This window comes from Brassica napus, chromosome A3, assembly GCF_020379485.1.
Source record: "Brassica napus cultivar Da-Ae chromosome A3, Da-Ae, whole genome shotgun sequence".
NCBI lineage: Eukaryota > Viridiplantae > Streptophyta > Magnoliopsida > Brassicales > Brassicaceae > Brassica > Brassica napus.
Genome location: NC_063436.1, coordinates 18,179,119 through 18,192,914, shown reverse-complemented (window position 1 = coordinate 18,192,914; position 13,796 = coordinate 18,179,119). Strand labels below are relative to the sequence as shown.

Genomic DNA, 13,796 nt, shown 5'->3' with positions numbered 1-13,796 from the left:
ACTCTATAAGAGAAATGAATGTTGCTCCAATGGTACTCTATTTTAAAGTGAAAAATAGAGTGATGAACAAAAAATAAAAAAATTTACTCTATATATAGAGTAAAAATAGCTTTACACTATTATAGAGTAGAAAATAGAGTATCATTGGAACATTTTTACTTTAAACTCTATTTTAAAGAAAAAAATAGAGTGGGGTTGAAGATGCCCTTATGGACTAGTTCCAAATTTGTTTTGTTTTGAGTTACTCCAATTACAGTTTGAGCTCAAATATTCAAGTGAATATAGTAAGGCAGTGAATGGCACGTACAGTATAATGTTTGGGAGTGACTCCGCGGTCTTTACCAATGTTTGGTTAAGACTAATAAGCGAATCTGATCCCTTTGGAAGCTGGCACAGCCTTCGGTAGTCAAAGAGGAAGGCCATAAGATCGTTGGTTCTATCGTAGCAACGACGATTTGCTCGTATATTTGAAGTTCATGTTCTTCCCATTACCAGTATTGATCATGTAGCGCTTGAATTTGTCACACGTTTGTGATCACTCTCTCTGGATAGTCTTTGAATAAGTTTAAGCTACTTTTAATTTTCTCAATTTCTTTCCGGTACTTCTCTTTTTTTTTGTGGTTTGTTTAAGATGGATTTGTGCAATGGTCGTTTGTAATTGTGAGATATCAAACTAATTCTCACATTGAATAAAGAATTAGATAAAGAATTTCTAATATATAAAAAATGTCCAACTCTAATTAGTATGAAGCATTTTGGGAAGGAAACAAAAAAGTAAATCCATGCGAGTTTGACTTAGGCCCAAAGTGGACAATATCATACTAATCAAACAATATAGAATTGAACATGGACTTAACAATCCAATAATTGGTATCAGAGTCAGGTTGACGAGAAATCTGCAAGAACACCAAAATATCCTTAGAGTAGGAACGAGACGCATCGAGTTAGGATTGAGAGGTATGTGGCAGATATCAAGTCAAAAAGATCCTGAAAGGCAGTTGTGGGACACGAAATCAATATGGGGAGAATGTGAGATATCAAACTAAGTCTCACATTAAAAAATTAGACAAGAAGTTTTTAATGTATAAATAGATGTTCAATTTTAATTAGTATAAAGCCTTTTGGGAACAAAACCAAAGTCAAATTCGTGCGGATTTGACTTAGGTCCACGAAATAGAGTTCGACATGGATTTAACGATCCAACAATTGTGATGAGTTAAACTTGCTTTTCAAGTTAATTGGAGTGATCCAACAGTAATTGCTAGTCTGACGGCAATGAGGTTCCCAACCTCTTATATTCATTAGATTTGCCAGTGAGTCCTTCAGGTACCAAAATCTCTATAGAAATTTCATGGACAAACCGGCAAACTCATTGATAAGCTCATTTAAGTCTGCGGGCCTATAAAATAGAATCCATTTTAGCCCGTATATTGATTGTTTTGGTAATTTGAAGTTAAATCCATTATGTAGCCCGTATAGTGTGTCTTACGAGTGATTGAAACATATTGAAAGAAAAGAGACGTTAGTTAAAATACTCAGCAGTTTCAACAGAAACATGAAAAGTAAAAACAACTTATTTAAAGGCCACCAGATACATAAACATAAAGAAACTTCCGATGACACATTTAGAAGATATATATATATATATATAAAGATAGATATTGTAATTTATAAGATGGAATCAAAGAGAAATATGCCATAATCAGTTGGTGATGGGGAGGAGATGATGAGATTTGAAACTAAATAGATTGATGCTCAAATGAGCTTATTAAACTAGAAATGAAATATTATTTAACAAGAAGGTAAAGAGAGAAGATGAAGTTAACGTTGTCACCAAGAGTCGAAAGATAACGGTTTATATGATCAAATATAAGAGGAAGAGAGCTGCTTGAAAGGCAACTCTCAAGGTTGAGTTTCTCTATTACATAGCTTTGATATTTATATGAAAAACACTTGCTAGAAACCCTAAACATATGGGCTTGATATTGACTCAATATTGGGCTTGTGGGCTTGTGTCTAATAGGAGATGGGCTCCAATTTGATGAAGCAGCTCGTTGGCTTTTCCATGAAACCCAACGATCTTGTGGCCTTCCTCTTTGAGTTGGAAAGCTGCGCCAGCTTCAAGTCCAAATGGATTAGATGTTCGCTTATTAGTCGTAAACCTAAGCATGGTAATGACCGCAGAGTCACTCCCATAGATTTTATCAACTGTGCCATCAACCGCCGTTATGTATTCATTTGGATAGTCAAGTTCGAACTACAATGAATCCATATAAAATGTTAAGTATTAGACTATTAGTTGATGGAAACCGATATGAATTAGCATCTGACTTTGTGACGATATTTGGGCAAGGTTCTTGTATTTATCTTTTTTTTTTTTGAAGTATGGCCATGATTTTTTTTTCTTTTCTAAAATCGGTTAAGACTCTTGGGCTATTAGATCTTTGCTCTATTCATTTGGGCCAGGTCTTATAGAGATCATTATATATTCTGGCTAATTAGTTCTAGCTTCTAAGATGGAAAGTGATCAATTTTGATGGCAAAATAAGGAAATATAGAAAGTACCTCTTCGAATCCGAGTAGAGTCGGCTTTCCACGTTCATGCCCAATAACCACTTGAGAACCATTGACATACTCAAACTTAACCGCTGATACACCATCATGACCTTGACCTACAAACACCTTTTTAACACCATGGTAAGCACCATCGTCCCACACTCCCATGCAGTTCCTTCATCACTACCAAGTGCCGGTAGCTTCTTGGCAGGAGTCAACGTGGTAGAACTAGTCAACGGGGAAAAGTAAGCTCCAAGAGAATGGACATAGTCTCCGGCAAACCCATGAAAGCCAACGATCTTCTTGTCTTGAACTTGGAGAGTGAAATGAGTACCATCATCGTATCCAATAAGATCAGAAGTCTTCTTGTTGGATTTGAACTTAAGCCCTTGAAGAAGACCTTCAGGGTTATACCAACCTTCTACAGAAACTAGATGCTCCTCAGGATGGCTAATCACAAACTGCATGGATCGAGATCAAAAATGTCTTAAACTTAAAAAAAAAAAGATCACTGGGCAAGGAAAAGGTATAGGAACCGGATCAGCTGCGATACTACGGCCTTTGATACCGCGAAGAGGGGCTTCTTCTGTTTGTCCGTTCTTGACATAGTCAAACTTAACGTACTAAATGCCGATTCCACCAGCTCCCACCTGAATCTTGATCACGGCATCGTGTTCGGATCCATCGTCCCATTGGTTACCTCCTTTCCCTCCTTGCGCCTCCACCTTTTGAGCCATCTTTTTTCTTGCTTTATACTAATCTTAAGAACTTACCTTTAACAAAAGTTAGTTTCAACAACTAACCAAATTTAACATGATTATAATTGTCATAAGAGATGGAGAGGAAAAGGTAACGGACCTTCAAAGCTAGAGTAGACTATGATCCATCTGATGTGAATTTATTGATCTCTTGGAACTCGCTGATCCGCATATACGCAATTAATTAGTACAAGTGGAGATAATATAATATATAGTTACGTGATCCACGAGACATATTATAATGTTTTACCAAAAAGACTAAAAGATATTCTTATGATAGCTTTATTTTGCCGACTCAATATGTAATACAGTAATATATACTATATACTTTTTTGAACAAGTCAAACTACTATCAATAATTATATAACCAAATTGAGAGGGGGGGGATTTTTTAACCGAGATGAAACAAACTTCCTTTATTGAAATGGATTACAAAGACATCAAAGAAACAAACATCACAAGAAACGTTACTTAAAACACTTATTCAAAGGTCACAAGAGGCACAAGGAGATTTCAAATAACAAATTTAAAGGATAGATATAATAGCTTATTTTAGATGCATGGAATCAAAGAGAAAGATGTCATATGATCAGTTGGTGACTGGCAGGACATAGACTCCAAGCTGATGAAGCAGGTCACTGACTTTTCCATGGAATCCAACGATCTTGTGGCCTTCCTCTTTGAGCTCAAAGGCTGTGCCAGCTTCAAGTCCAAAGGGAGTAGATGTTTGCTTATTAGTCTTGAACCTAAGCATATTTATGACCGTGGCATCACTCCCAAAGATTTTATCGTAGGTGCCTTGGACAGCCGTGATGTACTCACTTGGATAGTCAAGTTCGAACTGCAAATTAATTAATGGAAACCAAACAATTCAATACTGGCTAATGAAAACCGGTATAGTTTCATTTGTAACACAAACAATAATATTTTTAAAGAAATTATGGGAGATGCGAAATAGGGTTGTATTTAAACAATAGTTTCATTTGTAACACAAAAGATTCAACCGATCCATTCCTATTACTTATTATCTTAAATACAACCCGATTTCGCATCTAAAGCATTCTAAACGTATGCGAGGTCCCTTAACACGCGTTTTACATGTAAACACACACACACACACACACACACACACACACACACAATTAACCGATATAGAAAGAAAAGCATGATACCTCTTCGAATCCGAGTAGAGTACTCGTTCCATGTTCAGCTCCGACGATGTCCTCAGCGCCTTTGTCATACACAAACTTAACGACTGATATACCATCTTGGGCCTGTCCTACGTACACCTTCTTAACACCATCGTAAGCACCATCATCCCATGCAGTTCCTACATCAGCGCCAAGTGCCGGCAGCTTCTTGGCATGGGTCAACGGGGTTGAAGTCAACGGAGCAAAGTAAGCTCCAAGAGAGTTGACATAGTCTCCGGCAGACCCATGAAAGCCAATGATCTTCTTGTCTTGAACTTGGAGAGTGAAATGAGTACCGTCGTCGTATCCAATGACATCAGAAGTTTTCTTGTTGGATATGAACTTAAGCCCTTGAATGAGACCATCAGGGTTAAACCAACCTTCTACAGAAACTAGATGCTCCTCTGGATGGTTAATAACAAACTACAAATATCGAGATAAAAATGTGATAAACTGAAAAAGGTAAACTGTATAGTTATATTTATATCAAATGAAAAGGAAGAAGTCTAGGAACCGGATCAGCTGCGATACTACGGCCTTTGACTCCCCGAAGAGGGGCTTCTTCGGATTGTCCGTTCTTCACGTAATCAAACTTGATGTATTGAATGCCGATTCCACCTGCTCCGACCTGAATCTTGGTTACGGCATCGTGTTCGGATCCATCGTCCCATTGAATACCTCCTTTCCCTCCTTGTGCTTCCACCTTTTGGGCCATCTTTGTTTGCTTTAAGATCAATCTTAAAAGTTACGTATAACTACATAAACTGTTATTTGAGCTATCAATGAAATTGTACAAATAGAGAAGCAAAGAGAGATAACCTTCAAAGGGAGAGTAGATTGTTATAGGTGCTATGATCAATTGCAGTGAACTCTACGTGCATTATATTGACATTATGAAATATATCCATGTATCCGCATATAGAACATTAATCATTAGGCGAAATATTAATCTACGATTTCGTGATCCACGAGGGATATTTTATAAATTTTACCCAAGAAAACTTGTGTTAAAGTATTCATATACTTGTATAACTTTTCAAGTAATCGTCTGCATGTTTTCATTGGGCCATGTTAAGACGATATCATGGCCTGATTGATTAGCAATTTCAAACGTCGCAGGGCCATACTAGTATTTCAGTTTCATTATGAAAGAACAATTATTAGTATTTCAGTTTTGTTATAACAGTTCAATAATTCAAGTTGCAATATTATTGCTACAAATTTACAATTAAATAGTGACCTTATCAGGAGTCTATTTTTTTCTAACATACGATCTAAAACAAAATACTTAGATAATTAAACACAAATTTAATCTAAAATCTAATTACACTGTTTAAAATTATGTAGATTACCAATTTAAAATTGAAGTACTTTAGCTCTATCCATGTATCACGTGAATCATGATTTAATAGTTGCTTGATATTATGTACGATGGTAACTTGATACTATTAAGTACCAATATATTAATTAATGATATCTACTCAATGACATTAGTATTGAGTAGGGTACACATTTATAGTATCACAAATTTATTATAATACAATGTAATCATCTTATCATCATGCAAAGCAATTAACCCTAATTACCTCTTTTTACCAAAAAAAAAACCCTAATTACCTCGCCAAGAAAATCAATAAATGTTGAGATATGAAAATCTTTCAAGATGGCGACATCGAGCAGACATTGAAAATTTGAAATCAAGATAAGAAGAAAACGATATTAAACGATATCAAAGTAGAACTATACTGAAAGAAAACTTTCTGCGATCTAGATCTCCTTTTTAACCTAGCCGCCAAGTTTTCGTGCACTAGATCTCTGCCTCTCCGGTGATTGTCGCTCCTAGACACCACCGGAGAGGGCTTCCATTCTTCTTCTTCTTTGTTTTGATTTACCTCGTGTGTGTTTTCATGGAGTTTTTGAGTTTGGCTCGCATCTATGGTGTGGCTCTTATGGATCTGGCGTGTTATTCAGTCGTCGATGGATGTCAAGGATGTGGTGACTTGTCATCTCTTTCGCTTTTGTACTAGCATCGATTGGGGGTCATCTGTTCAGGATTTATCTTCGCTTTGACTCCTTCATGTCTCGATCTGCGGTTTCTTGTGAGTCTTCCTGCGGTGTCACTTTGACGAAGCTAGTCTTTGTGGATTTGCTCTATCCGGGTTGAATTTTTTCCTTTTTCGTTGTCTCGGCCTCTTGTTGCTTTCGTTTTTTGGGGAGATTGTTTGGTGGAGAGTCTCTTTGAGTTGTTCTGCCTCCTCCAAAGTTTAGGTTGTCGGATAAAGTGTTTCTAGTCATGTTATTGGAGAGCGACGTTTCTGCGACGAGTTAGGGATTCATCACTTGGAGTTGGACTTTGGATCATGCTGCACTCTTCTCAAGCTACTACTGTAGATAAAAGCAGAGTTTCAGTTCTTAGGGTTCTAATTCATAGATTTTCATTCATCCCTTAAGTTCAGCATTCATGAGAAATCGATTTGTTGGAGGTGCTTCACGACTTCCGGGTTTCAAGAGTGATCATTGAATATCATCTGCCACTATTGAGGTCAATATAATCACTACTGGAATTGCGTCAAGTGCTACCGAGGATTGCTATTATCAATCTTATCTAGCAAGTGGTGGTACTATGTGGCTTTCGTCATCTCTCAGGTCACAAGCTATGAGAAATTCTCAGGCTTAATATACATCTCTATCCCATGCAGGCTCATGGTGTAAGGAGGTTGGGGCAGACCCTTCTTTTTATCCTCCTTAGGATGATTTTTCTTTTATCATAAGGCATCTACTGATGTTTTTATCGTTATGTACTCTGTTCTGAACTTGTTTGTTTTTCCATCACAAGTCGGTTGACTTGAACACTTTAATAAAATTACTCAGAGACAAAAAAAAACTCAGCAACCATAATAATAGCAAGATATCCACGCAACCGCACGAGTTTTTGTTTTCATTTATTTTTATATAAATATTTTGTTTACAATTCTAAATTGGTATATATTACAATATATATGTGTCTATCAATTTTTAAAACATAATAAATATACAATATATTTTTTCATTGAATAGATTGTTTCAAACTTTCACATGTATTTGTATATTCTTATATATATATATTTTCAGATTATTATTTTATTATTAAAATCGTAACTATATATATAAAGATTAGTAAAATATTGTTTTATAGTCATATTCAAAAATATTGTTACATTTTACAAATTTAAAAAGTTTTTTAAAATATAAATTTTTCGCTTCATAGATTTATATTATCGAGTAAATAATTAAACATTTAGTTTTTGTTTAATTTTTTAAATAAACTATATAGTTAATTTGTTTTCATTGGTTTAAGGTAGTAAAGATTAATCATTGTTAGATAATATGATTTTTGTTATTTAAAAAAATATTTATAATTTTAAAAGTTAACATCGAAAAATATTTAAATAATTAACATATAGAGGTATAGTATTACAACATTAAATTATATCTATTTAATTTATATTATATATATATATCCAATGGATCATCTATTGTTTAAATCTAATTATTGATAGCCCAATAAAAAATTTTAGTAGACCCAAAATTTAAATGATAAAATTAGAGATTAAATGTAATATGACTTTCTAAGAATATGTCCCTTTAGTTCATTTTAAAAACAAATCACGCATAAATCAATGTTGTGACTTCTGTATTAATACATAAGATATAGTTATGTTGAAGAAGTCTAAAGCATCTCTATAAATTATATGAGAAGTCAGTTTCATATATGTCGCTCTCACGTTAATTTTTAGAGTGGTCAATTACAAACATAACCTTAATGAATTATACATAATTGACATATTAAGATTATTTCTATATTCTTTTTGATTGATAAATTTCTAATTGGGCTTTTCACTTTATTTTTTTCTTTTAATTTTCTTTACAAAACTCATATAAATAATAAAAGGAAATATCTATAATAATTATAACATTTTTATATATAATAACGAATTTTAATCTTAACTTTATTTTTTTCATATTTTGCAAAAACAACGGAAGTAATAAAGTAAATATCTATAAGTTTTAAAATAAATAGATTTTTATACAAAAAATATAGGTTCACAAAAATAGTATAATTGTTTTTAAAAAGAAAACAATAGATTTTCATACCTCAAACTTAAAACTAAAGTACATGAAACAAAATTAATCAATTTAAATGTAATTAGAATAAATTTTTTTTTTTTCATTTTAGACAAATATATAAAACTTAGTATACTTAAACAATGAGCAAGTGAATTGATCGTGATTCATATACTCAAAATCAGAAACCTATTTAAGTCAGCAAGATATTATTACTTAAAATAGTGTTATATTTACTTTTTATCCATCTAAATTACAAATGATTCATAATCAAGTAAAAATATATTAATGAATTACTACGATTTAGTTTGGTCATAAATATTTATTTACATGCATAAAGTTTCAGAATATTACTGATTATGTTCACTTATGCAACTCCGGACTAACAACACTGTTTTATTTGTTTACTAAAATAACATACATAAAATTAGGCGTAATTTTATGAAATATTATGAATACAAGACAATAAATCAAATTAAATGCAGCTATTAAATTTAATCGGATTTTAACTTTTTAAGAACATGAAACATTAATCTTCAGTTGTGATGAAAACAAGCAATCTCATATATCCGAACATAATTGATCAAATTAGGTATAAGCAAAATCAGGTGTTTCTTTTTTAAAAAAGTATAAAATTTTATTCATACATATAATTAAAAAAAAGTCTTAATATTAAAATATTATACAAATATAATAAATTATATATTTTTGAAATATTATATCCGTGCATGAGTACGGGAGTTCAGCTAGTTGAACATAATCTGGATCTCTAAACTCACTCAGAATGTTTTTTTTTGTTATTGTAGGGATTCGATAGAGGACAAATAACTCAGATAGGGAATTATTGATTATAAGGCAGTGAAATTACGTCAAATAAATTCGTAGATATACGAGTTTAGACTTTTCTGAGAAATTACAACGAAAGAAAGGAAAAATATGATGGATCCTCCTTTTATTTTATACTAGGTGATTTTCCCTTGCTCATGCACGTACATAAATATTTATAAAATAAATATAATATAATAATTAATTGATATTTATTTCTAATTTTAAATTAATTTATAATTTGTATGTATAATTTATATTAATTATATCATATTACTTTAATTAAATATTTATCTAATTGGTTTTGTTATTTTTACAATCAATTTAGTTGTCATTTGGACATATTGGATTCTGTCTATTTATTTGAATTCAACTATAATATTTTTTTTTGTAAATATATTAATTTTTGATTAATTTTCTTATTTGCATTTTAGGTTGGTTGTTGTCTTAAATACATAAGTATATTTTATTAAGATTATGTATAATTTAAGATATATTGTGATTAGAATAAAATAAAAAATAAAATAAAATATCTGATTCCAAATTATATAAATTAATATAATGATAATATTCTAAAGTCTCATGCATATATATAAATTTTACAAAAGATCTAAATTGTAACAGTGAGTTAATATTTTATTTATCATTTGTTAATATGTTTTAAGTCATCATATAATTTAAATTTATAAAATAAATAAATTATTATTATATAAACAAAATAAATAAATTAGTATTATATTAGCAAAATAAATAAATTATACATTCTTATTGTAGTTACTGATTACGCGTTTAAGCACACACCAATTAACCTAATGTGCCAACAATACCACAATCGAATGGTATGTCATTGTAGAATTTTAGGATCGAATCCACAAGGAACTAATGACCTATAACACCAAGAATACACAAGCTTTCTTAATCTAAGCAAACAAGAAGATTGATGATTTGTAACAAGCTAAGATCCTAGAAATATAAACAAGGTGATCTCAAATCCAATCAAGAAATAAGTGCAAGAACTTTCAAATGCTAAGGATGGATTCATGGGTAAGGATAATTGATATAAGGTGATCAAGTTTCAATCTAAAGGTGTCAACTTTCAACCAATCTATCTACCTTAGGCCTAAACACAAGCCTAAACAAACTCTATCCCTAGATGAATGCTCATTTACCTAGATAACTCAAGCATCAAATCCCTTTGGTTGAATGTTATCTAAGTAATCATTAATCTCAAGTCTACTAGCCATCTTAACACCTTTAACAACAAATCCCTTTGGTAAAGGATGTTAAAAGCTTAGGAGAGTTGGTTCAGGCATTTCATCAAACACCTTCCGGGTATGAAATGCCTAGAGCTCAACTTTAGAGAGGCCAACTCTAGAGTTGCATTAAAAACACTCTACTAGCAAGGAACAAGATGGATCTATACTAAAACACTTTAGATCTAGCTTAATCACCCTAATCTACCTTAACCCATGAATCCAAAATGTGTCTACTCAATAATCTCCATGAGAAACCTTAAACCCATGTAAGGATCAAGGCAAATCATGTTAATGAGCAAGAGAAACACAATTATAAGATGAAGTACTTACTTTAAATTATAGAAAGATTCAAGCTTTTACAAGTTTAGACAAAGTCTTGAGAGAAAATGAGATAAATTAGGGTTTTTGGTGGCTAAAACTATTTATAAGAGGTCTAAACTCGTCTTGGTTCAGTTGAAGTAAACCGGGTCAAACCGGAATAAACCGGTCAACATCTCAAAATCGTGTCTGTAGTGGCTTTAGCGTTCCGCTCCACCAAGCCGCTATGATGATTGATCTTTGATGTGGAAATTGCCGCGCGGGTTCATCAACCCGTTTCGCCAAGTCGCTCTGAAGGTTACGAGTTTGTCCAAGTACCACGCGGTTTCTTTTCCTTGCTAGCATCAATCCCGCTCCAACGCTCCATGACTCGTGATCGAGTGTGGTGTCCTGTCTCCAGCGACCACAAAACATCGCAACACATCAAAACCGCGACTGTCGTCGCCTCTCCTCTTCCTCGCGAAATCAAGCTCGAGCCGTCGTGGTCATCACTGGCTCCCTCTTCTTCGTCGTAGCCGAGAGCTACAGTCGTCGTCGCAAATCAAGTCGTGGCTGTGCTCAGAATCACCGTCGTGGTCTCAGCTCGAGCCGTGACAGCACATCCTGAAGCTCCGGAGTCGTCGCAGTCGTCAAGCTTCGCCGTGGTTGGAATCAGCCTCGCCGTCACCGTCGGGACTGAGCCTCACCGTCGAGACTCCTCATCGGAAAGCTCTCATGTATAAGTCGTCTCCTCCTCCCCGTGATCGGATTTCCAGGCCGTGGTATCCGCCTCCGCCGTCGTGATTCAGATCCGGAGAAAAGAAGTCGTTATTAGAGATAAATGTCCCACATCGGATATTGGAAGGGATCCTAAGCAATATATAAGATGGATGGGCCACTCCACTTAGCACCAATTGGTTTTAGGTTGGAAACCCATCTAGCTTAACATGGTATCAGAGCCCGATCCACACAGTCCAATCCGATCCATTATCGATCCAGCCCAAAGTCGGCCCATCGATCCTTGCCCGAGCATTCCGAGATTGACGCTCAAAGAGCCATCATCTCGAGGGGGCGTATTAGAGATAAATGTCCCATATCGGATATTGGAAGGGATCCTAAGCAATATATAAGATGGATGGGCCACTCCACTTAGCACCAATTGGTTTTAGGTTGGAAACCCATCTAGCTTAACAGTCGTGAGCTTCAATGGTGGATTTTGGAGTTATTGCACATCTGGCCCCTCGTCTTTCGGCAGTTTATGAATTGACCCCAAAACTATCAAATGTGCAGAAAGGTCCCTCCGAGTCAACCCCAAAGCTCTTGATTGTGCAATCTAACCCAAGGGAATATTCTGAATTTGCAACCTTGGTCCCTGAACTTTGGATAACTTCATATTTGACCCCAGACTTCCATAGTGTGCAGCTTAGCCCTTGAATTTCGCCCTAAACTTCCAAATGTGCATTCCAACCCCTATGATATGCAAATATTGATGCAAATGCAACATAAAGACCTAAATGCAACCTAGAATGAACATAATAAGCTAAAATATGGATCTAGAACTCATCAAAATCAAGATATATCAGTTACATCTATGATTTCATATATAAGTTGGGTTAGTTGCTAATAAATTATACATTCTTATTGTAGTTACATCTATGATTTTAGATATAAGTTAGATTAGTTGCTAATATGTTCATTTGTTAATATGTTTATTGCTAAAATTATTTTTAGTTTTTTCAATATCTCTTAAAACATGCAGTAAAAATGTGATTGTATTTTATAAATTATATTATAAATAAAATTTATTTATTTTCCCGTAATTGTAAGATATTATAGTAAACTAAATATATGAAAAAACATAAAAAAAAATTTCAATAGTAATAATAAAAAAAAATTTTGTCAGTTAAACCTATATAAGTTTATGTTACTTAATTATTTTGTGTAATCATCTAAGAAAATATATTGATATATATAAAAAATTCAATTACTTTGAAAATATATATTTTTATTGTGTAAAATTATGTTTTAAAAGAAAAATATTTCTTTTTCTAATATCAAGATCATTTGTGTGAATTTTGTTTTTATGAAATCACATTATATACAAATATATTTTTTCATCTAAGAAGATGTAGATAAAAAAAGTATTTTATTACTTCAAAAGTATATTTTTTGTTACTTAAATATATCTTTTAAATGGAATATTACTATTTTATGAACTTTCCTTTTTTTATGAAATCATATTATATATACATATATTTTTCGTTTTTAAATTATTTTAAAAACTTTATAAATGTTTTTTTTTTATTTATATTGTTATTTGAAAAAATTTTAAAAGTAAAAAATAATATTTAATTGTACTTTTTTATTTCATTAGAGGTATCATAGTAATCAACCACCGTGAGAATTAACGTGAGCGCGACACATAGAAAAGTGACTTTTCAAATAATATTATAGAGATTGTATGTAGCGTTCTTAGAAAAACTTAACATAGTCTACGTTTATTCATTTTATCGAATTGTTTGGTAAATTGCCAAAATTTTGAAAAATTGGAAATTTTTTAGAAGGAAATATACGAATTCTTGCCAAAAATGTTCAAAATAATTGATTGGCAAGATTTGAACTTATTAATAAAACCAAAGAAAATAAAAATTTATATACACTTATTTATTTTGTTAAACTTATATATTAATGGTCAGATATGTATGTGTTTGTCTGTTGATTAGTAGTTTGTTGAAAATTTTCTGTTTCGCCGAGTTCTGGATGCATAACGTACTTTATTTGGTTTTGTTTCTTTTGTTCACGGAGTACAG

General features: G+C 32.8%; 1 protein-coding gene and 1 pseudogene across 2 annotated transcripts; both read right to left on the bottom strand.

The window, feature by feature from the left end:
* Positions 1-541: 541 nt before the first annotated feature.
* Positions 542-3,293, bottom strand: LOC125575385 (annotated as a pseudogene).
* Positions 1,557-5,419, bottom strand: LOC106442232 (PYK10-binding protein 2-like). 2 transcript variants are annotated; one of them, XM_048776479.1, is made up of 6 exons: positions 5,324-5,419; positions 5,019-5,241; positions 4,487-4,927; positions 3,093-4,155; positions 2,566-3,017; positions 1,557-2,257 (listed from the first exon to the last, which is right to left on the bottom strand). In XM_048776479.1, the coding sequence occupies exons 2-4, from the start codon at positions 5,217-5,219 to the stop codon at positions 3,904-3,906; spliced, it is 894 nt and encodes a 297-aa protein (XP_048632436.1). In that variant the 5' UTR covers positions 5,220-5,241; positions 5,324-5,419; the 3' UTR covers positions 1,557-2,257; positions 2,566-3,017; positions 3,093-3,903. The 2 variants fall into 2 exon arrangements, with proteins under 2 accessions (XP_048632436.1, XP_048632437.1); XM_048776480.1 differs by having other exon boundaries at positions 5,019-5,228; positions 5,324-5,413.
* Between the last annotated feature and the right edge of the window lie 8,377 nt (positions 5,420-13,796).

Coding starts and splice junctions, on each gene's coding strand:
- LOC106442232 (XM_048776479.1), bottom strand. CDS start 5,219: ATGGCCCAAAAGGTGGAAGCACAAGGAGGGAAAGGAGGTATTCAATGG. Junction 4,928..5,018: donor GTAGTATCGCAGCTGATCCG/GTTCCTAGACTT, acceptor CGATATTTGTAG/TTTGTTATTAACCATCCAGA. Junction 4,156..4,486: donor CTCTACTCGGATTCGAAGAG/GTATCATGCTTT, acceptor ATTAATTTGCAG/TTCGAACTTGACTATCCAAG.